This window comes from Brassica napus, chromosome C4, assembly GCF_020379485.1.
Source record: "Brassica napus cultivar Da-Ae chromosome C4, Da-Ae, whole genome shotgun sequence".
Taxonomy (NCBI): Eukaryota; Viridiplantae; Streptophyta; class Magnoliopsida; order Brassicales; family Brassicaceae; genus Brassica; species Brassica napus.
The window spans coordinates 61,482,627-61,509,250 of record NC_063447.1 but is presented as its reverse complement, the minus strand read 5'-3'; the positions used below and the strand labels follow the sequence as shown (position 1 = coordinate 61,509,250).

Genomic DNA, 26,624 nt, shown 5'->3' with positions numbered 1-26,624 from the left:
TTATTTATTATTCTTCTCTTTTATTTACAGCTACCGAATATATTTTGAGTTTTCTCCGACCGGTGGGTGTTCGAAAGCAGACACCATCAGCTTGTCTAGTCTCCGGTTCGTGAATTTTTTGATTCTTACATCTTTTAGGTTTTCAGATAATGGAACGTTGTAGCTCAATCTGATTTTGAAAAATAATTGAATTCTACCATCTCCCTGCATGTTGTAGATTTGTTCAGAATCTTTGATGATCTTAGGGTTTTTTACGTTTTACCGTCTTATTAGCTTCGAATTCGATCAGGATCTGAATTTTTATGAGCAATTTGGTTCACTGTGATGTTATATAGGCAAAGTCAATTTTGCATCAGATCTCTAACTGTTGCCCTTTGTTTGCATTGTGGTTATGTTTTTTTGGTTCTCCTCAGTGATCCAAAACGGAAGAAGAAGTTTCTTTTTCAGTGCTTTGAGGATCTGCAACAAGTATCCACCTGAGATTTTCAACAATGGTAATTTTTCGATCCCATAGCTATATGAAGAATTGTAAACAGTGTGTCCGTGTGTGTTGCGCTCTTAGCTATGAGTGTTATGAGTGTTTGCTGGGATTTTTAATTCAGCACTAAATGATGAAGGAACAAACTTTTTTTTATATCTTCTTGTGTGTTTTTTTTTTTTCCAGGTTTTACTACAGTTGGATCCGTTTCTGAATGAACTCACGAGCATGTTCGAGAAAAGCAAAGAGAAAGGCTCTGTGTGGCTTACTTTGAAAAGATGTAAGCTTGACAATCTCATCTGGACCTTCTTTCCAAAAAATCTTAGCTGAAGGATATCTTATCTCATGTATATATTACTTGTTCTGTTAGCATCTTTGAAGTCTAAGCTGCAGAAGAGGAAACTGAGCGCTGCTGGAGAATCCATAGAGTACAGATGCCTTATTCGAGCTACTGATGCTAAGAAAACGATCTCTACTTCGGTATGTGTCTCTACTCATTGATCTCTCAATAATTTATTTTAGACTAATAATGTCTTTAAGTTCACACTGAAGCTAACTTGTGCCAATGCTTTCGTGTTTTAAGGTTGGTGCCAAGGATCACCAGAGATTTCAAGCACCATATGCTACCATTCTTAAAGCTCACATGACTGCTTTGAAGAAGAGGGAGAGGAAAGACCGGAAGAAATCAACAGAAGCAGACAAGAAAGAAAGCACTTCTTCAACCACTACTAAACCCAAGAAACTTTGATCTCCTCTTTTTTCTTTTATGTAATCTCATTTTGATCTGCAATTGTTGCTTATAAATTGAATTTTGAAAAGATATTGACATTCAAGAACAAGACAATTTATTGAAAAACCTGAAGACGAACCTAAAAAGGAAACCTTAATTATGATTATGAATCTCTTCAAGTAACAAAAGCGAAACTGACAAGGGGTGTTTAATCGAACTGTTGTTCATCAGTCTTTGAGTCGACATAAGCCTTGAGGACTTGCTTGTACTTGTCGGGACTGTCATACCAGGTCGGCGTGTTGATGATCGCCTTCTCTAGCCAGTACTCGTCATACTCTCTCGGCTTCGACATGGTCTCCATGAATCTATTCCAACCATCCAAGGCTCTGGTCAACCGAACAGTCTTAGGTTTTCCCGAAAGAAACCTAAAGTAATCTCTCGCAAGCTTCATCAACTCCTCTCCATTGATAATGTAAGTGTACTGCCAAAAACATAACACTCGATCAATCAACGCATGATTACTTGTATATTCCAAGTTTGAAAGTTGTGTTGTTTTTACCAAAAAGATGAAGCCTAAGGTGGCTAAAACAACTTGCAGAGTCTCCTCAGCAATCCCAGCGAAACCACCGTCTTCTCCTCCTCCTCCTGGCCCTTCAGGACGCTCTCCACCGTTACCACCACCGCCTCCTCCACGAGGAGGAACGTTGCCGCCGCTTTCAGTATCATAAAAGTCTTTCTTTTGAATCTGGTCCCGCAACATATCTTCAACTGACTTCTTCCCCATAGCTTTCTCTATTGCTTTCCATGGTGATATCTGATGTCAAACAGTCATCACAACAAAATGAAACAGAACAGCAAAGATCTGCCGCTAAAAGAAATCACTTTCCAGTTAGAAAGTGAAATCAAAATCATTCAAACAGAGAAGAGCAGAACTAATTACAAAGTAAAAATCATTCAGACAGAGAAGAACATAACTAATTACAAGGTAAAATCATTCACACAGAGAAGAGCAGAACTAGTTACAAAGTAAAAATCATTCAGACAGAGAAGAACAGAACTAGTTACAAAGTTTAAAATCACTCACAGAGAGAAGAACAGAACTAGTTGCAAAGCAAAATCATTCAGACACACAAAAGAACATAACTAATTACAAAGTAAAATCATTCAGACAGAGAAGAGCAGAACTAGTTACAAAGTAAAATCATTCAGACAGAGAGAAGAACAGAACTAGTTACAAAGCATAATCACTTCAGACAGAAGAGCAGAACTAATTACAAAGTAAAAATCATTCAGACAGAGAAGAACAGAACTAGTTACAAATATCATTCACACACACAAAAGAACACAACTTTTCAAAGTGAGGAAAAGGAATATCAGACCTCGTCACCACCACCATTGGACTTATCTTTCCCACCAAACAAGCACACAGCAGAACTCTGCTTCCATTTCCCACTACGCCTGTGACTTAACAGAGGCGAAAACAGAGTAGACACCGAAGCAGTTACACTGGTGGAGACACCATTAGCTCGACGTATCCTCGTCACAGGAGAGTGGTAGGATGGTCGAAAACAATTAGCCTGAGTAAAGCTCATCTCTTTCTTTCCCCCAATTCTTCTTCTCTTAGTGCATTAACTGCAAGAATCAAAATTGACCTAATGGGCATCACCAGAAGCTCGAGAACTATCAAAATAAGCTATTTCAAATCCAATACGATGAGGGTAAGAACAATGAGAACGCTCGCTAGAAACGATGATTTGTACCTTGTAGAAAGCCTTAACGGGGACGAGAATTCGAGAGAAAAGGGAAACAATCGCCGGAGAAGACGGAGAGCTGTGAAATGAAGAGCCAACGGTGAAGCGATCCCTATGTTTTTTATCCATCTCCAAAGAGGCATTTTACGGTGTCGTTTAACTTGGGTTGGTCGACTAAACCGGTTCAATTGATTTTATCGATGTTTCGTTTTAGTATGAGTTCGGTTTACTTTGATTTTACACTGACATGTGCATTGAATTTAGAAAGTTTAGAAAGCATTTTTAGTTTTGTGTCTATTCATATTTTTAACCTTTTGAGTTTTGAGTTGATTTATATATCAAGGATATTTTTATGGAAAGTTTTAATTTTTTTTTTTAATTTTTTGACGACTATTTCATTTTTTTCTAATAAACAATAAATAACATTTTACATGAACAAATCGATGAAGTTTTATCGAATAAAACTCTGTATTAATTAGTAAAATGTGGGGTTGATAGAATCTACACTGGGAAATGTGCATGGATTTTAAAATACGTTTTGAGGTGGTCACAAATACCATACTAAATTTTCTAGAGTTGAATCTTTTCTAACGCAACTATTTTCTTGTAAAAGATAGCTAGTTACAAGAATCAAGAACCTGATGATATGTGCATTGAATTTAGAAAGTTTCGAAAGAATTTAGTTTTGTGTCTATATTCATATTTCTAACCTTTTGAGTTTTGAGTTGATTTATATATCAAGGATATTTTTTATGGGAAGTTTTCATTTTGATTTATTTTTATTTTTTGACGACCATTTCATTTTTTCTAATAAACAACAAATAACATTTTACATGAACAAATCGATGAAGTTTTATCGAAAAAAACTCTGTATAAAAAAAAAGAAGAAAAATTGGTTTCACATTAATTTGACATTGTTATTAGAATATATTTTTTATCAAAAAAAAAAAAGAAGAAAATGCGATTAGAGAGCTGACAAACACTGTGTAGCGTGGTTCGGTTCATAGAATAAATTAATTACAGAATCAAGCTTACTACCTTGTAGCAGGAGAGTAGCAGGATGGTCGAGAACAATTAGCTTTCGTGAAGCTCATCTCTGTCCCAATTCTTGTCGTTAAGCACTAAAGAAGATTTTTATTAAAATGATTGAAATGATTTGAAATGAAAACAAGTAAGAGTTTAAATAGAAATCAAACTAGGGGAAATACAATATCCTTGCATGAACAGCAAGTGTAAAAATACTACAACATTTTTTTTTTCTTTTTTGAAAAATGATATTTATTACCATTTTTCCGGTTGTGTCAGAAGGTACAGAGGTAACTTGCAGCAGAAAGCAAAACTAAACAACTGAATAATAAACTATGCATGTCGTAGAAATAAAACTATGCATGTCGTCGTAGAAATAAAACTAGGGGAAATACAATATCCTTGCATGAACAGCAAATGTAAAAATTGTGGTAGAAGATTTATATTTAAAAAAAGGGTAGAAGAAAACCTGGTGAAAGGGTAGAATTCGTTTACGAGATTGTGGATGCCGCCGTCACGTTGAAGTCGTGAGAGACCGGAGAAGAAGAAGAAGAAGAAGAAGAAGCTGAGATCGAATAAGAAGCAAAACCCCTGTGGAAAACGACGTCGTTAGGCGAAACTCATCTCTTTTCCCAATGCTTCTTCTCTTAGAACGAGAATTCGAGAGAAAAGGGAAATAATAGCCGGAGAAGACGAAGGGGCAGTGAGCTAACGAGGCAGTTCAATTGATTTTACTGTGTCGTATAAATTGGGTTGGTGGACCAAACCGGTTCAATTGATTTTATCGATGTTTTCGTTTTAGTATAAGTTCGGTTTAATTTTGATTCTACACTGACATGTGCTTTAAATTTAGAAAGTTCCGAAAGAATTTGGTTTTATGTCTAGTCATATGTTTAACCTTTTGAGTTGATTTATATATTAAGGATACTTTTAAGTGTTGCTCAAAGAAAAAAAGGATACTTTTAAGTTTTATGGAAAGTAAAAAAGTTATTTCATTTATTTTTAAATAAAAAATAAATCACATTTTACATGAACATATCTATGAAGTTTTATTAAAAAAAAACTGTGTATGAATAAAATGGGGGATTGATAAAATCTACACTGAGAAATGATGTGCCTCGATTTAAAAAATAAAATAAAAAATTGGAGTGGTCACAAATACCTTACTAAAATTTCTAGAGAGTTGATTCTTCTCTAAAGACAACTATTTTCACATTAATTTTTTACTTTTTAGTCTTATTGCCGAAATTATTTAATTAGCATATGTTAAAGCATACTCTTAGTTTTATACTCACATTTTGCTGCAGACACACATGAATGTTTTGCAATCACACATTTAACTATTTACAAGAAGTTCTGTAACCCTCTTGGGATGACAATCCCTAAATCTTTGTTCCTGAAACCTTTCATACTCTCATAATCGTTTTTCTCTATTGCTCTCTACGTTTATGTGTCTATAATTTGTTACATAATTAAGTTCTTGTACTTAATTTACAGTTCAGAACTCTTCTCCCACGCATATTATTTGCTTCTCAGTATTTTAAATATGGATATTAATTTTCTTATTTTTCAAACTTGTTTTCCTTTTTTGCAAATAGAAAACTAATTAAGGATATATTCTCTCATTTTCCAAAAGTCTTGTTCCAAGCAAATCTCATATCTTACTAACGACTAGTGTTGTATTTAAAAAATATCCTCTAGTCCCCTAAACTATATTTGAGAAGTGATTTGTATATGTGTCATCACTGCGTTAATTTTTACAAAAAAATGATGATATGACTTAATAGAAATATGACATGTCATAAATCTAATTGTGACATGTAAAATTTATATATTTAGATTCATGTTTTTGGTAAGATTTCTTAAATATAATAATGATGATTTTCTATATACGGATTTATATTTTTGGAAAAGTTTCATAATAAAGTAATAACTAATAAATTTTATATCAAAAATATTTTTTCTCAGTAAATATTCATTTTGGTAAGATTTTATGATACCTAATAATTTTTCTATATCAATTAAAATAATATGCTTTTATATATAAATAATAATTACGAATATTAAAATTTTACATCAATATATGAATCATATTTTTATTATTAAAATAACTGTAGTTTAAAATATATTTTATCAATGTATATAAGTTATTTTTATTTAATGTATATATTAGTAGAAATAATTTATATATTTACAAATAGACATATTTAAAAATGGTAATTAAATAAATAATAATATAATAAAGTAACTTTATAATTTTCAATTATTTTTGTCAAAAGTTAGATAATGCAAAATTAAAAGGTCAAAGTAAACTTGAATAAATCAAACTAAAAAAATATTACATTATGGTTTTATTTTTTAAACTAATAAAACTAAAATATAAAAATAGAAAATTTTATTTATATATAATATTTTTAAATATTTTATATTAGCGTATGGCGTAGGAAAACTACTAGTTTATATATATATACCTGTGATATGTATCCTCTTGGAAGTTTCCCATTTAAGCTCCATTGTTTTTTAACCTCCACTTATATTTTTCAGCTTCCTCTCCAGTCCCAGTTCCGGTGTCTAACTAATTTGACCACAATACGGCCCGTCATATTCGATTTATAAAAATATAAAGTATAGACTTGAAAAAATGAAACCGGCAAGGTACTTTACATATGCAAATAAGTTAGACTATAGGGTTTGCCACTGGCCCCCCTGCCCACGATATGACTACGTGCAATAAGTTGTTTGAATCGATATTTGAAATCACATTATCTGTTGTTCAAAAACAAAAAAAAAATGAAATCACATTATCTAACTCCATGAAATCCGTTGGTTGGAAGAAGATCCCAATCAGCTAGTCTTCTTACCCTTTTCTGAAAAAATGGAAAACTAGCTAGTATTCTTCCTCTTGTTTTAACCATCATTTTCAATAAATGTAAACAAATAATCTGTTGAATAATTAACTTAAAATAAAATAAAAACGGTACCATTCAGGACGGCATTATATGGCATGTGTTCAAAGAAACAAATAAGATCACTCGTGGTCAGTTTACAAAAAAAAAGATCACTCGAGGTCAAATCCGAATTTGAATATATGATTTGTGTAACGTGAAATCATCGTAAATATTACACTTTCAGTTTTAAAATTACGAATCGAAAGACTGGAACTTATTTTCTTAGAAAAAGCACATGAATGTCTAAAAGAAATAGTAATAAGTTCTTACATCTTGACCAGACAAAAGAAAAGAGAGTTTATCCATGTGAGCATGTGACATGCTTGAGTTGACTTTCAATGGATAGGGCCAAGTCAACGCATTCCAAGGATCCTTAATTAGCGCTAAGTAAACCTCTCTATTGTCGTGACTCGCGAAGTAATCCCCTTGATATTCATATATTATAAGCTGATTTAGAATGTTAACTATCATCACGTAAGAAGCATTAACATTATCATTTACTTGTACGTGCTTATATTAATCTAATGATATATTCGCCTCTAATATGCATATAGATTTCGATTATTATGAGGATTCAAGTACCTTAAACTTAAATTAATCGTGTTATATAGGTTTGAAAAACAATCGTATCACATACCTTGATTTTATACGTACACCGCAAGTCAGCATTATATATATTCGTCTAATAACAATCTATCGTGTATTCATGTTATAAAAATAATTTAACCATGTTGAATTGAACGTTCTCCACGCAACCAATCAGAAATATATGGTTCGATGTTTTGAAATTCTCCAGAAAAGAATGGTTTTCTATTTCTTAGCGGTTAAATTGTAACTATTTTATAAATATTTGGCGAATTCGTAAAGTTAAGTTGACCAGCATGCGTACCTTAACAAATCTTTTACTCCAATGGCTTTGATCTACTCGCCGAAGAAAAAGACTTTTACACAAAACTATATATTTTTGGATAACATCGTATGTATTAAAGAGGATTAATATATAGTAAGTCTTAAACACTTAAATAAAAATACCACGACATGAACCCAACATGGTTGATGTTCTTAACTTAGTCATTTTCATCACCCTCCATTGTTTCTTTTAACTATGATTTTATTACCATAAACAATTCCATATTAGACCAAAAAAAACAATTCCATATGTACAGTTTTTTGTTTGTAATATTTACTAGAAAAAGTTCGTATACGGAGGTCTCAAGCGATCGTAGAACCTGCAGGAACATATTACAAACACATGCATACATTATGTAATAATAACATCTTTAAGCAACCTTTTATATATAAATTTTGTTTTTATGGTAATCATGTATGATGTAAAATTTATAGTACTTTTCATCTGAATTATTTGACAAAAGAAACTTAGACTTCAGTTTTAGTCAAACAATAATGGATCATTGGATCGAGGCTTTTGAACTAATCAGTTTAACTGTATACTAGGTTAAGATCAACATTATATATATAAATTATTTTATGTATTAAATATTTTTACATATTATCAAATAATAAATATATATTCAATAATTAAAAGTCAGTAACTATTAAAAATATAATTAAATTGGTGCGAACATATAAATCAATTGTATTAATCCAAAAAAAAAATTATTTGATAGGATATGTTATTAAATTTAAATGATACTAACATAGATAATATATTTTAGTATATTTTTAATATTAATGTCTATTAAATAATGATTTCTACTCATATAATTTTTTGATCATTTGTATCTTTTATAGAAAAAATTTTAAATTACTGATAACAAAATTTTCATTGTGGGATTAATAGTTTTAGTAATTTAAAAAAAAAATAAGTTGTCAATGATCGTTCAAAACTTTTATCAAAAAAATTGTTCAAAGTAAATTTTGAAACTAAAATATTATATTTTATATGGTTTATAGTTTAATTTAAAATGATATATATATATATATATATATTAATCTTATTAATTAATTAAATTAGACTTTTTACTTATATAATTTTTGTAATCATTTGTATTTTTTCATAACAAAAATTTTAAACCATTGATCATAAAATTTGAATGTGAGACTTTTAACAGTTTTAGTAATTTATAGCCGTTTGTAAAAATTCAAGATATAACATATACATAAAAATCTAAATTTTTATTATATGGTTATTGTGCTTGTTTAATTTATTTAATAGCTTAAAATTAAACAAATAAGATAGAAGATACACTATTTTTATCAAATCTTTATTATTCAAAATCATTAATTGCCATATATATTTTAGCCACATTAGGCAATTCCGTAAATTTTATTTAAAGAAATAATAAAGTACATTAATGATGAATTTATTGTTAGTTTAATAAAAAGCTTATTATATAATTAGATGGACAAATATATTTCTCTAATGATTCTAAGAATCATTTTAGTGATGACATGTGGCTACAAAAAGAAGTTGTAATGCTTTTAATAATATATAAGGGATACGAATGCACACATTTACAACATTCTTTGTTCCTGGTTAGACATATCGAGATATAAAATTGTTTTTCAATAGTATAGGATGTCAGTTTATTTAAACCGACCCAATCCCGTACTTGTTTATTTTATTTTTTTTTTAAGATTATCCCCAGTTTCGTCTCCTAGTCTAATTCAGCTAAACGTTATGACCAAGTCCATATTCAAATGATCATATTATTTGAATCACAACTACAAGAAAAAGGAATGGGTCACTTATTTATAAAACATATTTAAACTTTTCCAAACATAATTCGATATCACAAATTTTACACTATAAATACGTCCCCAAGCCCTCCTCATTTCTTCACACAACTCATCCTCCAAAACACTCCATCAAAAATATATAAAAATGGCGACCCACAAAGCGCTCCTGAAAAACGCCCTCATCCTTTCCCTCTTCACCTTAACCATCCTGGCAGAAACCGCGTTTTCTCAGAACTGCGGTAAAACAGGATGTAAAGGCAACATGTGCTGCAGCAGGTGGGGATATTGTGGCACCACAAACGCCTACTGCGGCACGGGATGCCAGAGTGGACCTTGCAAATCAAAACCTAAACCTACTCCTACTCCCAGCGGTAGCGGCGGTCTAAACGCTGGTCCTCGTGGTACCATAGCAAGCGTTGTCACACCAGCGTTCTTTAACAGCGTCATGAGCAAAGTTGGAAATGGTTGCCCAGCCAAAGGCTTCTACACTCGCCAGGCATTCATTGCGGCCGCTCAATCGTTTGCGGCCTACAAAGGAACCGTCGCTAAGCGTGAGATTGCAGCCATGTTGGCTCAGTTCTCTCATGAATCTGGAAGTATGTTTCAACGTTTACTCTTATCATTTTTTCATCAGAAAATATTATATAGATAGTTTATAGTTATGCTTTTTTGGTCTTAAATAATTTATAGTTATAGTTATAAATTATCATCTAGTAGAGATTAATTTTTAAATAACAAAATTCCAGGCAAATATATGCAAACACCTTTGGTTATATTAGAGACTAATCTCGAGAGTTCCAGAAATTTACATACACAGGAATCATCCTCATAAATATAAGGCTGCTAGCTTTATTGCAAAACATACTCCATATATAATTTTTTGGTAATCCATTTCATGTTTTGTTGAAATAAAAATGTCTTTCTTCGGTTATGTAAAGGTTTTTGCTACAAAGAAGAAATAGCTAGAGGAAGGTACTGCTCACCGAGCAAAACGTATCCATGTCAACCGGGCAAGAACTACTACGGTCGTGGTCCCATCCAAATCACATGGAACTACAACTACGGTGCAGCTGGAAAGTTCCTTGGACTTCCTCTCTTGAAGGATCCAGATATGGTGGCTCGTAGCCCAACCGTCGCTTTCAAGTGTGCCATGTGGTTCTGGAACTTGAATGTGCGTCCGGTTTTGAGCAGAGGGTTCGGAGCCACCACGAGGAGGATCAACGGTGGTGAATGCGACGGTGGGCGTCCAGCCGCAGTGCAGAGCAGGGTTAACCATTACTTGGATTTCTGCAAGAAGCTTGGGGTCACTCCTGGAACCAACCTCAAGTGTTGATGACACTACTACTCAATGTGGTTTTTAAATGTGTGTGTGTGTTTTTAAGATATCATGTGTCGAATAATAAAGAAAATAAGAGACTACAGGTCATACACTATGTGATGTGTCTTGAGGTAACTAATATTGTGTTGTTTGTACAAGTCATTATCCAATAATGTGTTGTTTGTACAAGTCATTATCCAATAAACATATTTCCTTTTTACACATAAAACACTTTTCTGACTACAATAGAACACTTATGATCCGATTATATTTTATACATAATATGGTTCGATTGAAATTATCTTGATGTTATAAAATAAAAATATTGTATTCCGAAATATTATCCAAAAATATATAGTAGGCAGAACCCCAAAAGAATAAGAAAATGCTGGATTTGAACCACGAAGGTAAATTTTTGAGGTTAACCAATTCGAAACGATATGATGTTGACCACGGTCCAGGCGGCGAGATGGTGGTGGTGGTGTGGACGCAACAACTATGGACCTGTGGTAGTCTATTAAGCATTACGTTAATATATAAAAACTCAGGAATGCCTGAATCAAATTCTTTGTAAGAAATGTTTGTGTATATAAACTAATGAGTGGATAATTTTGCTATAAAAATGTAAAATTTTTGTTTGTTCGATTTATTCAGGAAATCCTAGTAATATGTATATAGTATTCAGTAATGATACAAAAATGAGAATATTTACCATATGTATCTTGTTCGAGGAAAAAATGAAAATTGAATTGCCAAACCATTCACTACAAGAATAATGCATAATAGCCGACAGCCATATTAGTCGGCAGTTTCTCGGTAACTAGTATTTCCTATTATTTTCAGACAATCAAATTTTAGTCGGAGTTTGACTCTCGGAAATCACGGTTTCTCGGAAATTTGTTGGTACATTCCGATTACTAATATTGTCGGTACTCTTTGTCGAAAGTATATCGGAACATTCCGATGAACTTTGGGGAATACTTTCCCGATAAACTTCCGAGAATTTAATGTTTTTAAATAAAAAAAAACAAAATAATGAAATATAAATAAAAATCAAATAATATTGAATTACTATTAAATATTTATTATACTATTACATATAAATAAATTAACCATAAAAGTTCTATAAAAATTAAAACAAAAAAATAAACTAAATTTACTATCGGTGTAAGTTGCGACGGTGGCGATGAAGGTTCAGGATGGTGTATCTCCGACAGTCAGTGTAGGGTGTGAAGGTGGTGTGAGCGCACGGCCGGCGGCGGTGAAAAGAGTTGCAGTGGTGGCGATGCAAGAAGGTGAAGTTGTGCCGATGACGGTGAAAGGAGTTGCGGTGGTGACGGCAGTCCTGGAAAGAGTTGAGTGGTGGTAGTGGTGTTTCGACAGATTTACAGATCTTACATCTTTCTCTTTTTTTTTTTAACAGATCTTACAAAAAAAATCACAGATCTGAGAAATACAGAAAGAAAAAAGAGAAGGGGAATAAGGAAAGAGGAGAAAAAAAGGAATAAATGAAGGATGAAAAGATGAGGAAAGGAGGAGAAGAAAAGGAAAACAATGATCTGCTCTTCGATTCCAAAACATATCTGTTCTTTAATGGAGATGCGGGAGAGAAGATAGCAGAGAATAAAAATAGAGGTCTGAGTTATATTAAAAAAAAAAATTATTACATACATGAAAACGCATGTAATTGATACTGGACCACATACGTGGATTAGAAAGTGAGATTATTATATTCTACACATCGGATATATTATTATGAAAATTCATCGGAATACAATTTACCTTTTTACTGTCTATTTTCCGATGATAACTCCGACTAAGTACCAATAAATCTTATATGTCGGTATAAACCAAGACTTTAACGATAAGTTTCCGAGAAATCTTATATGTCGGTACAATCCGACAATATTCCGAGAACTTTAACGACAAGTTTCTGAGAAACATTTTTTGTCGGAAAAATCCTACAACTTTCCGATGAATTTAACAAGTCCTCGTTATTTTCTCGGTCAACCGTCGCAGATTTTCTGAGAACTCAATGTCTCGGAACTCTTTGTCGCAGTTCGGAACTTTTTCTTGTAGTGATTGAATAATCTTTGAGGCTGAAGAGTCAAATTAAATGACCAAACAAGAAGAAACCACCACACAGCTTCCACTATAAACGATCTCAAGCTCTTCCCATTCTTCTCATCCACAAACATGGCTCTCACAAAAATCTCATCAGTTTTTCTCATCTGCCTCTTCGGTTTTTACTCCCAAACCTGCAGTCAACATGGTTATTGCGGTATCACCGACCAGCACTGTGGTTCCGGTTGCCAATCAGGTCCTTGCAGAACAAGTAGAGAACCTGTTGACGAGATTGTGACTCAAAAATTCTTTGACGGAATTATTAACCAATCCCGTAATGGCTGTGCCGGAAAAAGATTCTACACTCGTGAATCTTTTCTTAGCGCCGCTAATACTACCTTAAACTTCAATAGCATTGTTACCCGGCTCGAGATCGCTGCCATGTTTGCTCATTTTTCGCACGAGACCGAACGTGCGTAAGAGCTATTCCCTTCAATAGGTTTTTTTTCTCTTTCTTCTTCTTTTTTTGTTTGTTCGGATATACTTTAATTAAAGTATTGTAATATGTTTTCTCTATTTTTAAGAAAAAAATATAGAAAATACTATTCACATTTTTTATTTAGAGATAAAATAATTTTTTTAAATCAAAATTTATCTTCATAATATTCTTTCTATTTCTAAGAAAAAAATAGTCTTAGTTAGGGATGAAAGCGGCTAGGTATAGAATTCAATAAATTTGCAATAATAAATCATTGAAATATCTCGTGACAAAAAAAAAATCATTGAAATATCTAAAGATTTAGACTCCTATATATTATTTCATATACAAAAACAAACACACACACATATATATATATGAAATATTGATCTCAGTTGGTACCAATAATGAGCTTGATATGTCTCTCCACCTTTAGATTTCTGCTACATAGAGGAGGTAAATGGGACGTCACGGGACTACTGCGACGAGAGCAACAGGCAATACCCATGTGTACCGGGAAAAGGCTACTACGGTCGTGGTCCTATCCAACTATCATGGAACTCTATGTACGGAGAGTGTGGCGATACTCTCAAACTCCCCCTCCTGAGCCAGCCTGAACTAGTAGGTAGCAACTCAACTGTATCTTTCAGGACGGGTTTGCGGTTTTGGATGAAGAGCCTAAGGCCGGTACTGAAGGAAGGATTTGGAGCCACCATTAGAGCCATCAATGGTAGGGAATGTGACGGTGGGAACTCGGGTGCCGTTAGTGCAAGGACGGGATTCTATAGAGACTATTGTAGACAGCTGGGTGTGGACCCAGGAGCCAACATCGCTTGCTAGAAATGTCAACAACGACTTTTCTTCACGGAACCATAATTTTCTAGGCTATTTTGTCATTATTTAATAAATAAAAATGGTAATTTACATAAGGGGAGGTTTAATTTTTAGTTTGCTAGAGCATCTCTTTTCATTTGAATATTATATTTGTGGACATTTCAAAAAAAAAAAAACAGAGTTATACTAATATAATAATATATAATATAAAAATATTTCAAAACTTGTGATGTATATGCATAAATATGAGACGTCACTTGTGAATAATTTCCATATATTTCTATGATATCAACTTTATTGAAATTTCAGTGAATAAAAATACTATATTTTTCAATCACACTTACTATTATGTCAGCTGACCGATTCACATTAACCATTATTCTGTTTGATTTGTTTAGGGGTGGACGTTCGGGTACCCAAACGGGTACCCGTTTGGGTCTATTCGGGTTTCGGGTTTTCGAGATTAAAGATTTCAGTTTCATTCGGATATTTCTAAGTTTTAGTTTGGGTTCGGTTCGGATCTTTGCGGATTCAGTTCGGGTTCGGTTCGGATTTTTGCAGGTTCAGTTCGGGTTCGAATAACTCATTAAAATTATTTTTAAAATTTTAAAATTCATTATATATTTTAATTTTTTTCAAAATCTATAAAAAAATATTATATTACATAAAAATTTGAATAACATATGTCAAAATACCTAAACTTAACATATAATTTGATTTGGTTTGAATATTTGGATAGATAATCAATAGATATTTCAAATATTCTTGGTGTTTTGAGTATATTTTAGCTATTTTAGACATTTACTTTTGACTATTTGTATATATTTTCAACAAGTATTTTGGATAATTTAAAAATATTTTATATATTTTGGATGTTTTTAGTAGACAATAAATCTAAAATATTTTTATATAAGGGGGTATAGAAATCAATTTCGGATATATTCGGGTACCCGGAATACTTCGGTTCGGGTCGGATTCGGTTCCGGTTCTTTAGATATCCAAATTTTGAACTCATTCGGATATTTAATCAATTTCGGTTCGGATTTGGTACTACTTTTTCGGGTCGAATTCGGTTCGGTTCTTCGGATTCGGATTTTTTGTCCAGCCCTAGATTTGTTTGTTTTGCCTCTTCCGATTCATTATCACCATTCAGATCCTTAGTCCTTCTCATCAACTGGAAGTGTCGTTAATATTATGTGTATTTATGTGATATATATATATATATATATCATTTCAAGTCTGCATTTTATAAGATCACCTGTTATTAATAGCATATAATACTTTCGGGTGTTATCCCCACAGGAATTATCAATGGTGAATACTAACAAACTATGTATAGATCTCCGTCGGCGCATGGTGAATATTTATAGAAAATAATGAAATTTAATATATATTTTAATTCATTATGTTTATTAGTTATTATATAAAAAATGTACAATACATAGATTAAACATGTATACATATAGAACGATTTGGGTTGTGAATTATATGTTCAACTATCTTCATTCTGTGAAAAACTCAAAGAATGCTGCAATTACCTTAACATAGTTATGCACATTACACATCCTTTCTTCAATGGGTTGTATCATCTCAGCGAACTATACAAACAAAAAGAGTGAATTATGGAGAAATAAGACTGGACAATCCTAAAAATTTCAACTCTATAATCACAGTACACAATATATAAGACGGTCAAAGAGTTTCCTTTTGCCTTGAGATCACAAGAACACATTTTTGCAACTCATGATAAGAACTAAGGCCACTGGATTTAGACTGCAGTCTCACATAAGTAGTGGATTGAACTCTTAAGGTCTTTGAGACCTTGAAACTTTCAAGCTCATCAACATTGCATAACAGTTTCAGCTTTAAATAAACAGAAACATTCAGTACAAAGATAAGACCTCGAAATACAATCAACTTTAGCCATAACAGAGACTTCAATCTCATATATGCTGATGTCCATCATGCAATCGAAATCAAAGGTACCACCCAAAAAACAACAACACCAAACAAATCCTCCGTAGAAATCTTCAAAGCCCCTACTCCTCGCACGTCCTCTTCCCCATGACCTCGTGTCCCTGGCTGGCTGGCTCACTCCACTTCTTCTTCGTCGTCTCGTCCTTCATCCGTTGCCGTAAGAGCTCTTAGGACTCCACCTCGCTCGTCTCGTTATCCTCACTAACCTCACTGTCTCATCCCCGCTTCACCTTTGGTCTCTTCATATCATCCTTGGAAACATGCACAAAATCATAATAACGGCGATGTGTTTTGGTTTTAGGGTTTACATGTGATGGTGACAAAGCTTTGAAGCGTTAATATAGATTTTGTTTTATAAATATGTACAAAGGCGTACTGGTTATGTTACATTAGTAGAATTTTCCTAGAGAATAAATTTATAGTACGAGGTTTGTCCAAAATTTCTCTAAAACTGTCATATAAACAATAAAATGATGTTAGGTATCGACTCCTCGGCAAATTTATTATTATGTAATTAATACAAAGTTGAGGTTACATTTTTTTTAAAAAAAATCCTCAAATAATATTATATAGAGGATTATAATTTGAACATTAACAAACCGGAAAGAAGATTCCATGATCCTACTTGCCGGCCTTGGTTTAGGAAGATCTTAAGCTATGTTCTTCCGTAATCTCTTGAACTGCTTCTTCGGAATAAAGTGAAATATCTTGACTCGAAGTGTCCTGAACCTCACCAGCACTTCCTTGAACTGTTATTGCAGGTATAGATAAAAGAGGCTTAGGTGGAATCCTTAGAGCCTCTGGACTTCCTTCTAACATTTCAACGACTTTGCTCATTGATGGACGATCAAATGGATTTGTCTGAATACACCACAAACCCACCAATACCATTTTCCTTACTAATATCTCATCATCTTCTTCAGTTATTTGTTCTTCGAAAAAACTCATGATTTCTCCCTTCTCAACACCTTTATAAATCCAATCGGGGAAGTACATCGACTTATTGTTGGATCCAGATTTTTGAGCCTTTTCTTTGTCCCTTGCTCCAATCATTTCAAGAACCACCATTCCGTAACTATACACGTCCGACTTGTGAGAAACTCCTCCAAAATTCTTGGAAAACACTTCTGGTGCAATGTACCCTGCCGTGCCTCTCGTGTCTAGCATTGACATGATGCTTTCATTGTTTTTGCACAGCTTAGCAAGACCGAAGTCCGAAATCTTGGGGCAAGATTCTCCATCCATGAGTATGTTCTGCGGCTTTATATCAAAATGTACTATCCTCGTTACACAACGGTTGTGCAAGTACTCTAGGCCACGTGACACACCTACCGCAATGTTGTATAACGTTTTCCATTCCATTTTCTCCGACATCTTATCGGAGATGAACTTGTCTAGGGATCCATTTGGCATGAACTCATATATTATAGCTTTTTTGCTCCCTTCATAGCAGAACCCTAGCAGAGAAACAATATTAACATGAGAGGTTCTACTCATGCTAGCAACTTCGTTGATGAAATCTTCCCCATTCTCGTTTGACTCTTTCAAGATCTTCACCGCGACATCTCGGCTGCTATCGGGTAACTTTCCTTTATAGACAGTTCCAAATCCCCCTCTCCCAAGAACATCCGCAAATGATTTTGTCATCTTCTTGACTTGTACATAACTAAATCTTTTTAACATTACAACAGCTTCGATGTTCTTCCCATCCCAATCACTCTTTCTCCTATCATTTGCTTTCGCCTTTATCACAATCGCAATAATGATGATCATAGCAAAAACTGATGAACCTCCTACAAGAGAATAAGCCTCGAAAGTTAGGTACTTCATAAATTAGTAAGTAAAAAATTGGTGAGTAATGTCACACGGTTGAGGCTAATTGAAGTGTACCAATTATGAGTATTAACTTCAATAAAGATTTTCCTGCAAAAATTACCAAATAAAGATTTCAATTAATTAACAGAAAATGTATATACAAACTTTTCAATGAGCCATAAGTCGAATAATGAATAAACTTACCTTTTTCTCCTGCTCCAGTTTTCGGGATCCTGTTATTGCTTCCGCAACAAGTAACTTGCATCAATATACATATAAGTACCAACCCATTTGTTTTAGTGCAAGAATCTATTAACCCATTATAGATTTCATATATTGATTAGTAACTATGTATACATGGATCCAGTAAACATGAATGTTGCCTTTTTCTTGGGGTCAACATTATGAGTTCTACCAAACTTGACTTACTTTTAGTACAACTATTTTTAATGATTAGGAGGTTCTGGAACCGCATGGCAATACCCAAACCATTTTAAATTCACTTTCCTTTACAGAGGAAATTTCTCTAAAAGGGACTTGATCATATGACTCCTTATAGCTTAATAGATAATCAAAGAGTTTTATCAACTAAATTAACTCTAAGTTGGTTACAACTATTATTAAACTACACATGCATAGTGCATCTAAGTGATAAAGTTCACCTAAAATTATCTTTAGAACGACTGTCAGCGTTTTATATAACCTTACACACTAAAAGATATAATACTGTAAACCATAATGATGAGAGTGATGGATATAAATATAAATTCTTTAAAAATTGAAATAGAGACGACGGGATGTGAATTTACGTGGTTCTGTTGGGACCAGGGCAAAACTGGATGACAAAGTTGGAGGAGTACGGACATGTGAACGTGCTGCTATTACTGTCGTAGGCGTAGCTATAAGCGCCTGGGCACGTACGGTTAAAAGTCTCCGAGTAAATCGTCCGCTTGCATTCTTGCGGTGGTATGCCAACTTCCTGGTAATGTCCGACACAACAAAGCTCCCTCGTCTGGTTTTTCTGACACGATGTCCTGCATGCGTATGGATCGTTGGATTTTATGTCGGGCATCCACAGCTCCGTCGGACACGTCTTTTTAATGTCAATATCACATCCTATGCTTTTGCACAATCCGTTCTCCGGTGTTACAAGCACAGGGAGGTTGTAACCATTGATGACGCTGACGTCGTAATAGTCATTACCACCGTCAGAAACTAGGTTAAACTCGGCTAAAGTTGCGGGAGGCACGGCCTCTTTGGAGCACTCTATATTGCCGGAGTCGCAGTCTCCGGTGATACATGAGAAATACCCTGCTGATGAGTCTCTGGAACAAAGCGTTCTACCCCATAAATAACCTTTCCATGACGACGTCGTATTGATGGTACGTTTTTCTCCCTTTTCAAGAATGAAACCGGTTGTGTCGACCGAGCCCTGGTAGTTGTAGGTCGCAGGCCATATAGTGAAGTCACATTTGTTTTCTATCGTAAAGCTCCTCGACGTCACTAGAAAATGCAAATAATAAATGGATTATAGCAGATAGTGATTAATATTAAACCAGATCTCACTAACTTGTATATAGTAACCTACCCGAGACCGATAAATGTGAAGCAAGGAAGAGAAGCAACGCAATTCTCAGTGCCATCAAGTTAAAGATGAAGAACATGAAATAAAAACTTTATTTAATTGTAAACTAACTACGTTATACATGGTATTAATTAGAAACTTCCGAGGGAGAAAAATATAACTTGCCAAGGAAGAAGTAAAATGAGAATTTTGTTCTTCTTTTGATCTTTGTTTTGGTAGGTGTACATCAAATCAAGCTTCATGGTCTGACCCGGTCCTGTACCCTAGTAATGCTCATGTACCAGCTCAATGCCGGTGGGAAGAGGAAACTAGCTAGAATACGAATGGGACATAAACTCATAATCAGTGGCAAATTAGTTTGACAACTAAAACAAAAGGACAAAACGAAACAAAAACACGGCATTTTCTTTGACTTGAAAATAATCATGCAAAATTATTAGCGAATCATGCACAAATCTTCTTTCAAAGAGATTTATCTCTATTGTTGAAATTTTCTCTGTTATCTATCATAAAACAAAATTAGAAATGAGAAAGAATAAGAGATAAAGGCAAGCTTGTGAAGCTCTTTTAGTTTCTTGTATAAATCTATTCATTGTATATTAACCATTGTGAACTTCTTCTTTTTTTACCATTGTGAACTTATTAGCAACAGCCAACAGCCATATATATATATCTGTATTCACATCCAAGTGCATGAAGCCATGAACATTTTATTGTTGGAAAAAGAATGTTAATTTAACAGGTCGACATTTAAAAAATGATTTAACTAATTTACTAGATTTGGACCCGCACAACCGTGCGGATATTAATTTTCGTGTTTATATATATTTTTACATAATTAGAATATATTTTTTAAGTTACTTATATATTTAAATGTTTATATATAATTATTTTAAATATAACAATTTGATAGTTTTCATGCTGTAAGTTAATTGATTATTTCAAATAATCACATATATTTGGTATTTTTTATTATATATATTTTTAAATTATTTTTATTCAATTATTATATTTTGATCCGTAATTCAAAGCGCTAGATTTTCTTTATCAATATTTTTTATGTTTATTCATTTAAGATAATAACTATATATATATATATATATATATATATATATAAATTTAAGATAAGTTAATTTTAAACATGAATTATCTAATTTACTAATGTTAACTCATTCTACCAACATATTATATTTCTAGCATAAATTTTTAATGTTTGTGAAAATAAAATATATTAATTTATTAGTTTAAAATAATTTTATCATATTTAGTTAAATACAATGTTTTATTTTAAAATTATAGATATAACTATAAAATAGTAACATTTGATATAATTTTTTCATTTTATAAAAGATAACTGAGTATATATATATTAATTTATGATAACATTAATTTCATTACTAATTACAAAATTAGTGAAAATATTTATATACAATTTTTGATAATTAAGATATTGTTATAATGTTTTTCAACACATTTGTTAAAAAAATTAAATATATATATTTATATTTTAAATTAAAAGATATCAAATTATATTATGATTTAAGTAGTTAAAAGATTATATATTAGCATTAAGGAAATACATTTAATAAAAAATTTAAATGATGATCCAAATTAAAATATCACACAAGAATCAAGGTGAGTTTGTTAACAAATCCGGGTTTTTAGGAGTTGATGTTATATTAAGAATGACATATTATTAATCCATATTATTAGTGATAAATGAATGATAAATGATTTCTAGTGAGAGTCCATTTTTTAAAAAATCACAAATGAATCAAAGTTGTGACTTCTGTTTTAGTATATAAGATGTACAGGCCTCTTTATGTAAGATATAACAATTATTCCAGTTTGGAAATTTTCTACGTAACATAACAAACAGGACACTAAAATGTCTTCGTGGCTTATATACTTGTTTTACACAAAACATATACTTTACGGGTCCATCTAGGCATGGGTATTTTATCTGGACCCGAAGACCCGAACCGGAACCGATCCGAAAATATAGGTTCGGATCCAGATCCATGCTAAATACCTGTTGGATCTTTTTTTTATAGACCTGCGGGTCCGGATCCTACCCGAGACCCGAACGGGTACTCGAAGTACCCGAAATTTATTGTATATATTAGGTATATTTAGGTAATTGAGTATTTTTGATATTTCAGATATTTTTTAAATTTTCAGGTCCGATTTTCGGGTATAATTTCAGATTTCGGGTAAAATTTTAGATTTTCAAAAACTTATAATTTGGTTATTCGGATAAAATTTTGGGTATCTTTTAGATTTTCTGGTCTGATTTTTGGTAAATTGTCGGGTATTTTTGCGGTTCTTCGAGTATTTATGGAGTTTTCGGGTATTTTATGAGTTTTTGGGTCCAATTCGGGTATTTCGAATCTTTTTTGAATCCTAAATACCTGAACTTATATGTATCCGAAATATACCCGAAAAGTACAAGTATTTTATGGGTATTGAAATTATAGACCCGAACCGATCCAGACTCGAGAAAACCCGACCCGGAATCGACTCGGAAAATTATAGGTATCTATATGGATCCAAATTTTCAAGACCCAAAAGACCCGGATCCGACAAGACCCTACCCGAATCCGACCCGAGCGCCCGGATGTTTTGCTTTTCTTATAAAAGTCTAATTTTTGGGCAACAAAGGTCTAATTTTTTTGTCGTCAAAAGACTAATCATTATTGGTAATTTATCAAAGATTCAACGTAAAATTATATTAATCTTCAGTTTTTAAAAATAAACATAAAATATAATCGTATTTTGTTGATGGGTCTTCTAAGAATTTGAAAAATTCACAATATAATAATAAGAAATCAAAGAAGAGAAAGTATCATACCAGTGTACTAATGTCATTGTAACAATGCAATGAAACGATTTCCATTTATGCATAAGGTCGAGCCAGGGGCGAAGCCACGGCCAGCACACTGGGTGCATGTGCACCCCCTATTTTTTTAATTTTGGTTTATTTTTTAAGGTAAAATGGTAGAAAATATTAGATACGATAGAAAACTCTCTTTATTGCACCCACTAATTTATTTTATACACTTGATGCATCCAGTAAATTTTATGTCTAGATTCGCCCCTGGGTCGAGCGTGAATTGATGTATATGATCATTGATAAACATTATATAGTATATATAGTCTTTGATGATTGATTATAGATAGCTTTTGAAAATCTTTGTTGATCTTTTACAGCATAGATGTCGAAGGATCATACTACAAGCATCTTCCTCATGGAGCAGGAGCACAAATGCACAATGTCATTGTTTATGTCAATTAAGGATCCGTTTAATTAAGTTGACAATATGATTTTATCAGTTACACCTAATTGATATATATTGGTCATTTGGTAGCGTCCAAATCTTATATATTAAAATCGAATTCATGACTTCTTTCATGTATAATTTTTTTTTAATTTGGACCATCACTTAGAAATCGTATTAAATGTATTTTATTAAGACTAATAATACATAGAATCTTTAAAATACTTTAATCATAATATTTTTAGATATGTTTTTATTTTAAATATAAGATATATTTATTTTAAAATTCTAACAAATCTGTTTTAAAAGATTTTTACAAGATCTTCATTTTCGAAATTATATTTAAATATTTTCACTAATTTCGAAATTAGTTTAAAATATTATTATACATTAATAAATTCAGTAATCGTTTATAAAATGAAAAATAAAAAATTATGTAATATTTTATATGTTATATAATCATAATCAATCATTTTATAAACAATAATTTAATGTATTTTAAGTTATCGTTTATAAAATGAAAAATAAATAAATTATATCCTATTTTATCTACTTTATAGTCATGATCATGTTAAAATACAATTATTATACTTAAATAAATATGATAAAAGTATATTCAATTGATAAATTAATAAATTTTATTTTCATAAATATAAATTATTTATTTAAAAATATAATATGATGATAGAATGGCTTAAAATTAGCAAACCATATAATACATGTCTAAAAATTAACATATCTTATACTTTTGTATATACAATAATATATTATCTAAAATGAAGAAGCATAAAAATATTAGTAAAAAGAAATACAGCTTTGAAACACGAGTCAGAATTTAGCATAAGTAAATGCAAAATAGTTTTCAAATAGGTTTTCTCATGAATATATTAATTTGCTTAATAACTAAATACAAGTACAATAAGATAAATATATAATAAGAAGTGAAAATACATATGGTTTTAAACAATTGATTAATTATAACATGTAAATTATAAAATTATTGTATTTGAAATAGTTATACAAACATTTAAGTATATGATTAACATTAAAAATATATACCACTAATGTTTAAAAACAATAATTTATGTATAGAAAAGTGAAAACAAACACATGCACAATTGCGCGGATCAAAATATAGTATATAATTGAAACTATCGGTATTGATACAATTCCAAGGAACGCATGCATGCTTTTCTAATACAAGCGTCAGATGAATAAAGAATATGAAACGACGCCGTTTACAGAAAAGGGACTATATCCCATCGTGGGAAAACAAAATACGTGCCGTTTTAGCTCACGGATGTTCCACTCTCTGACGTTTATGTTTCCTATATCCTCAACGAACAAAACAAAGAGGATTACGAGCCAAATCAGCAAAGACCAAACAAAACCAGAGATATCGTTATCCACTTAGCTTCTTCTGCCACATTGCCAAATCCTCAAATCTTTTCTATCGAGAGAGCTAAACCAAAAAGAAAATGGCAGCTTCTTCTTCTCCATCTCTCCTTCTACCACTAGGTAAGATCCTCTGTTTTTTCTGAGCTGTTCTTCTCCAAGACGAGATTTTTATTCCTCTGTTTTTAATCTACTTTGAGTTTTGAATGTCTCAGTTCCTTAGATTCTTATGCTAAGTCCCTAATCTCATTGAAAGATCTCACCTTTCTTGGTTTAGACTAAACCGGTTTCATCCATGGCTTGAACAAATGCAATTGTAATGTTTACTCGTGTGTTGGGTTTTGAGAATCTGAGATTCTTGTTATGCATTTTAGGTTCAGCATCTAGAAACGGTACAACCATCAAGACTCCAAGATGTATATCTACAAGAGTCATCCTAGCTTCAGAAACAAGAAACAAAAGCTGTAGCCGTAGAGACGCAATGCTATTGGTTCTCGGCGTGTCAGGACTCTCAATGAACTACTTGCCTGCGGCTTATGCCGCTGGTTTGCCTCCAGAGGATAAACCGAGGCTTTGTGAAGCTGAATGCGAGAAAGAGCTTGAAAATGTATGGTGAGATCACAACACAAAACCCACCTTTTGGATTTTCCATAGAATCTTTTTGAGTTCATGACATTGTTAATTGACTCTGCCTTTGGATTCTCTTGCTGGTTTTTGATTGAATAAAGGTTCCAATGGTAACTACAGAGTCAGGGCTTCAGTATAAAGATATCAAAGTTGGTAAAGGCCCTAGTCCCCCTGTTGGTTATCAGGTAAAGGAACTGAATCAAGCTTTCATGAAACCATATTCTCAACCTTGTTGCCAGTGCCTAAAAGTATACTATAGAAAGTATACTCCCTCCGTATACAATTTTGAAATTTTAAAATTTTGGAGGCTATAAACAATTTGATAAAAGTAAACTCCCTCCGTGTCACTTTAAATGGGGTTTAAAGAAAAAAAATTTGTTGCAAAATAATCGATGTTCTCGCTATTCTAGATATAATTTAATAGCATTTGAATTTTGTGACCAGTTACAAAATAGTCTTTTTTCTTATTGGTTAAACTAGTTTCATTTAATGATATTTTTGTTTAACCAAGGTAAATTGTAGAAAAATTTGTATTTTCTTAATCTATGTGCAAAACCCTTAAAAATCATTTATATTGATATAGAGGAAGTATACATTTTATCTTAAAATTTTGGGGGTCATAGGCTAATGATTCACCGGCCTATGCTCAGGACCGGTCCTGCTTGTTGCTGAGATAAAACGGTTCAAATGTTGCAGGTTGCTGCAAACTATGTAGCTATGGTTCCTTCAGGGCAGATTTTTGACAGGTGATCTTGCTGAATACATATTTAGATAAAACAAAACACTTTGATGTTGATTGTATGTTTTAATACTGAATGAATCTACTATCATCAAATGGTGACATTCATTTAACTTGCAGTTCTTTGGAGAAAGGTCTACCATATCTGTTCCGAGTTGGGTCTGGCCAGGTGATCAAGGGACTTGATGAAGGACTCTTGACTATGAAAGCTGGTGGCAAACGCAGACTCTACATTCCAGGGCCTGTAAGTTCCTTTCTCATCAAGATTATAGTAATCATCATTGCTATGGACTTTATTGGTAACCAAGCTTCTAATTTATGTTTATTTTGATTCTGTGAATCATAAGTTGGCGTTTCCAAAGGGTCTAGTCTCAGCTCCGGGGAGGCCACGAGTTGCACCAAACAGTCCAGTTGTATTTGATGTGAGCTTAGAGTACATACCAGGGCTCGAGTCAGATGAAGAGTGAAACTCTTTATTAAAGTTCAGATTAAAATATGAAATACATACACATGCTTTTATGTGATGGTGTCTCATTTCTATTTTTATTTGTTGTAAAAAAAGCCTAAGCTTTTCAGTTCCTTCACCATTTGACCCCCAAACTTTCTATTTGTTTTCTATAGTTGAAGAAAGATGATGTTTGATAACACAAGACTACAAGAGTCTCATCATTTTTTCAGAGTTTGAGATGAATGTTCTAAATTCCATGAGATGTCTGAGTTATAGATTTTTTGTGAGGAAGTGAATGTTTTAATATGTGATTATCACAAAGAGTTTATTCAAACATTATCCACATGAAAATCTCATTCGTAGTCTCTCATCCACTACTAGTTGTGTTATTTATTATATTTCCTCATCTTGAAAGTTTGGTCCAGCCAAAATT

At 32.5% G+C, this 26,624-nt stretch overlaps 6 protein-coding genes across 8 annotated transcripts; 4 read left to right on the top strand and 2 right to left on the bottom strand.

The window, feature by feature from the left end:
• The first annotated feature begins 23 nt into the window (after window positions 1–23).
• LOC106391824 (signal recognition particle 14 kDa protein-like) lies at window positions 24–1,371 on the top strand. 3 transcript variants are annotated; one of them, XM_048755266.1, is made up of 5 exons: window positions 24–105; window positions 430–494; window positions 665–758; window positions 849–958; window positions 1,062–1,371. In XM_048755266.1, exons 2-5 carry the CDS (start codon window positions 492–494, stop codon window positions 1,224–1,226), a joined length of 372 nt encoding a protein of 123 aa, XP_048611223.1. In that variant the 5' UTR covers window positions 24–105; window positions 430–491; the 3' UTR covers window positions 1,227–1,371. The 3 variants fall into 3 exon arrangements, with proteins under 3 accessions (XP_048611223.1, XP_013687993.1, XP_048611222.1); XM_013832539.3 differs by having other exon boundaries at window positions 29–105; window positions 414–494; XM_048755265.1 differs by having other exon boundaries at window positions 44–494.
• Window positions 1,256–3,128, bottom strand: BNAC04G49110D. Its single transcript, XM_013832538.3, has 4 exons — window positions 2,969–3,128; window positions 2,588–2,840; window positions 1,768–2,022; window positions 1,256–1,689 (listed from the first exon to the last, which is right to left on the bottom strand). The coding sequence occupies exons 2-4, from the start codon at window positions 2,798–2,800 to the stop codon at window positions 1,417–1,419; spliced, it is 741 nt and encodes a 246-aa protein (XP_013687992.1). The 5' UTR covers window positions 2,801–2,840; window positions 2,969–3,128; the 3' UTR covers window positions 1,256–1,416.
• Window positions 3,129–9,634: 6,506 nt separating this feature from the next.
• Window positions 9,635–12,401, top strand: LOC106394862 (endochitinase At2g43610). The gene is made up of 2 exons (XM_013835415.3): window positions 9,635–10,229; window positions 10,572–12,401. Exons 1-2 carry the CDS (start codon window positions 9,779–9,781, stop codon window positions 10,964–10,966), a joined length of 846 nt encoding a protein of 281 aa, XP_013690869.1. The 5' UTR covers window positions 9,635–9,778; the 3' UTR covers window positions 10,967–12,401.
• Window positions 12,402–13,147: 746 nt separating this feature from the next.
• Window positions 13,148–14,514, top strand: LOC106391825 (endochitinase At2g43590-like). Its single transcript, XM_013832544.3, has 2 exons — window positions 13,148–13,487; window positions 13,930–14,514. The coding sequence occupies exons 1-2, from the start codon at window positions 13,148–13,150 to the stop codon at window positions 14,331–14,333; spliced, it is 744 nt and encodes a 247-aa protein (XP_013687998.1). The 3' UTR covers window positions 14,334–14,514.
• Window positions 14,515–16,780: 2,266 nt separating this feature from the next.
• On the bottom strand, window positions 16,781–19,926 carry LOC106394823 (PR5-like receptor kinase). Its single transcript, XM_013835377.3, has 5 exons — window positions 19,708–19,926; window positions 18,929–19,622; window positions 18,324–18,352; window positions 18,195–18,227; window positions 16,781–18,097 (listed from the first exon to the last, which is right to left on the bottom strand). The coding sequence occupies exons 1-5, from the start codon at window positions 19,781–19,783 to the stop codon at window positions 16,944–16,946; spliced, it is 1,986 nt and encodes a 661-aa protein (XP_013690831.1). The 5' UTR covers window positions 19,784–19,926; the 3' UTR covers window positions 16,781–16,943.
• A 4,369-nt stretch (window positions 19,927–24,295) lies between these two features.
• LOC106391828 (peptidyl-prolyl cis-trans isomerase FKBP16-3, chloroplastic) lies at window positions 24,296–26,393 on the top strand. Its single transcript, XM_048755264.1, has 6 exons — window positions 24,296–24,500; window positions 24,752–24,984; window positions 25,106–25,189; window positions 25,701–25,750; window positions 25,864–25,987; window positions 26,091–26,393. Exons 1-6 carry the CDS (start codon window positions 24,461–24,463, stop codon window positions 26,208–26,210), a joined length of 651 nt encoding a protein of 216 aa, XP_048611221.1. The 5' UTR covers window positions 24,296–24,460; the 3' UTR covers window positions 26,211–26,393.
• The last annotated feature ends 231 nt before the right edge of the window (window positions 26,394–26,624 follow it).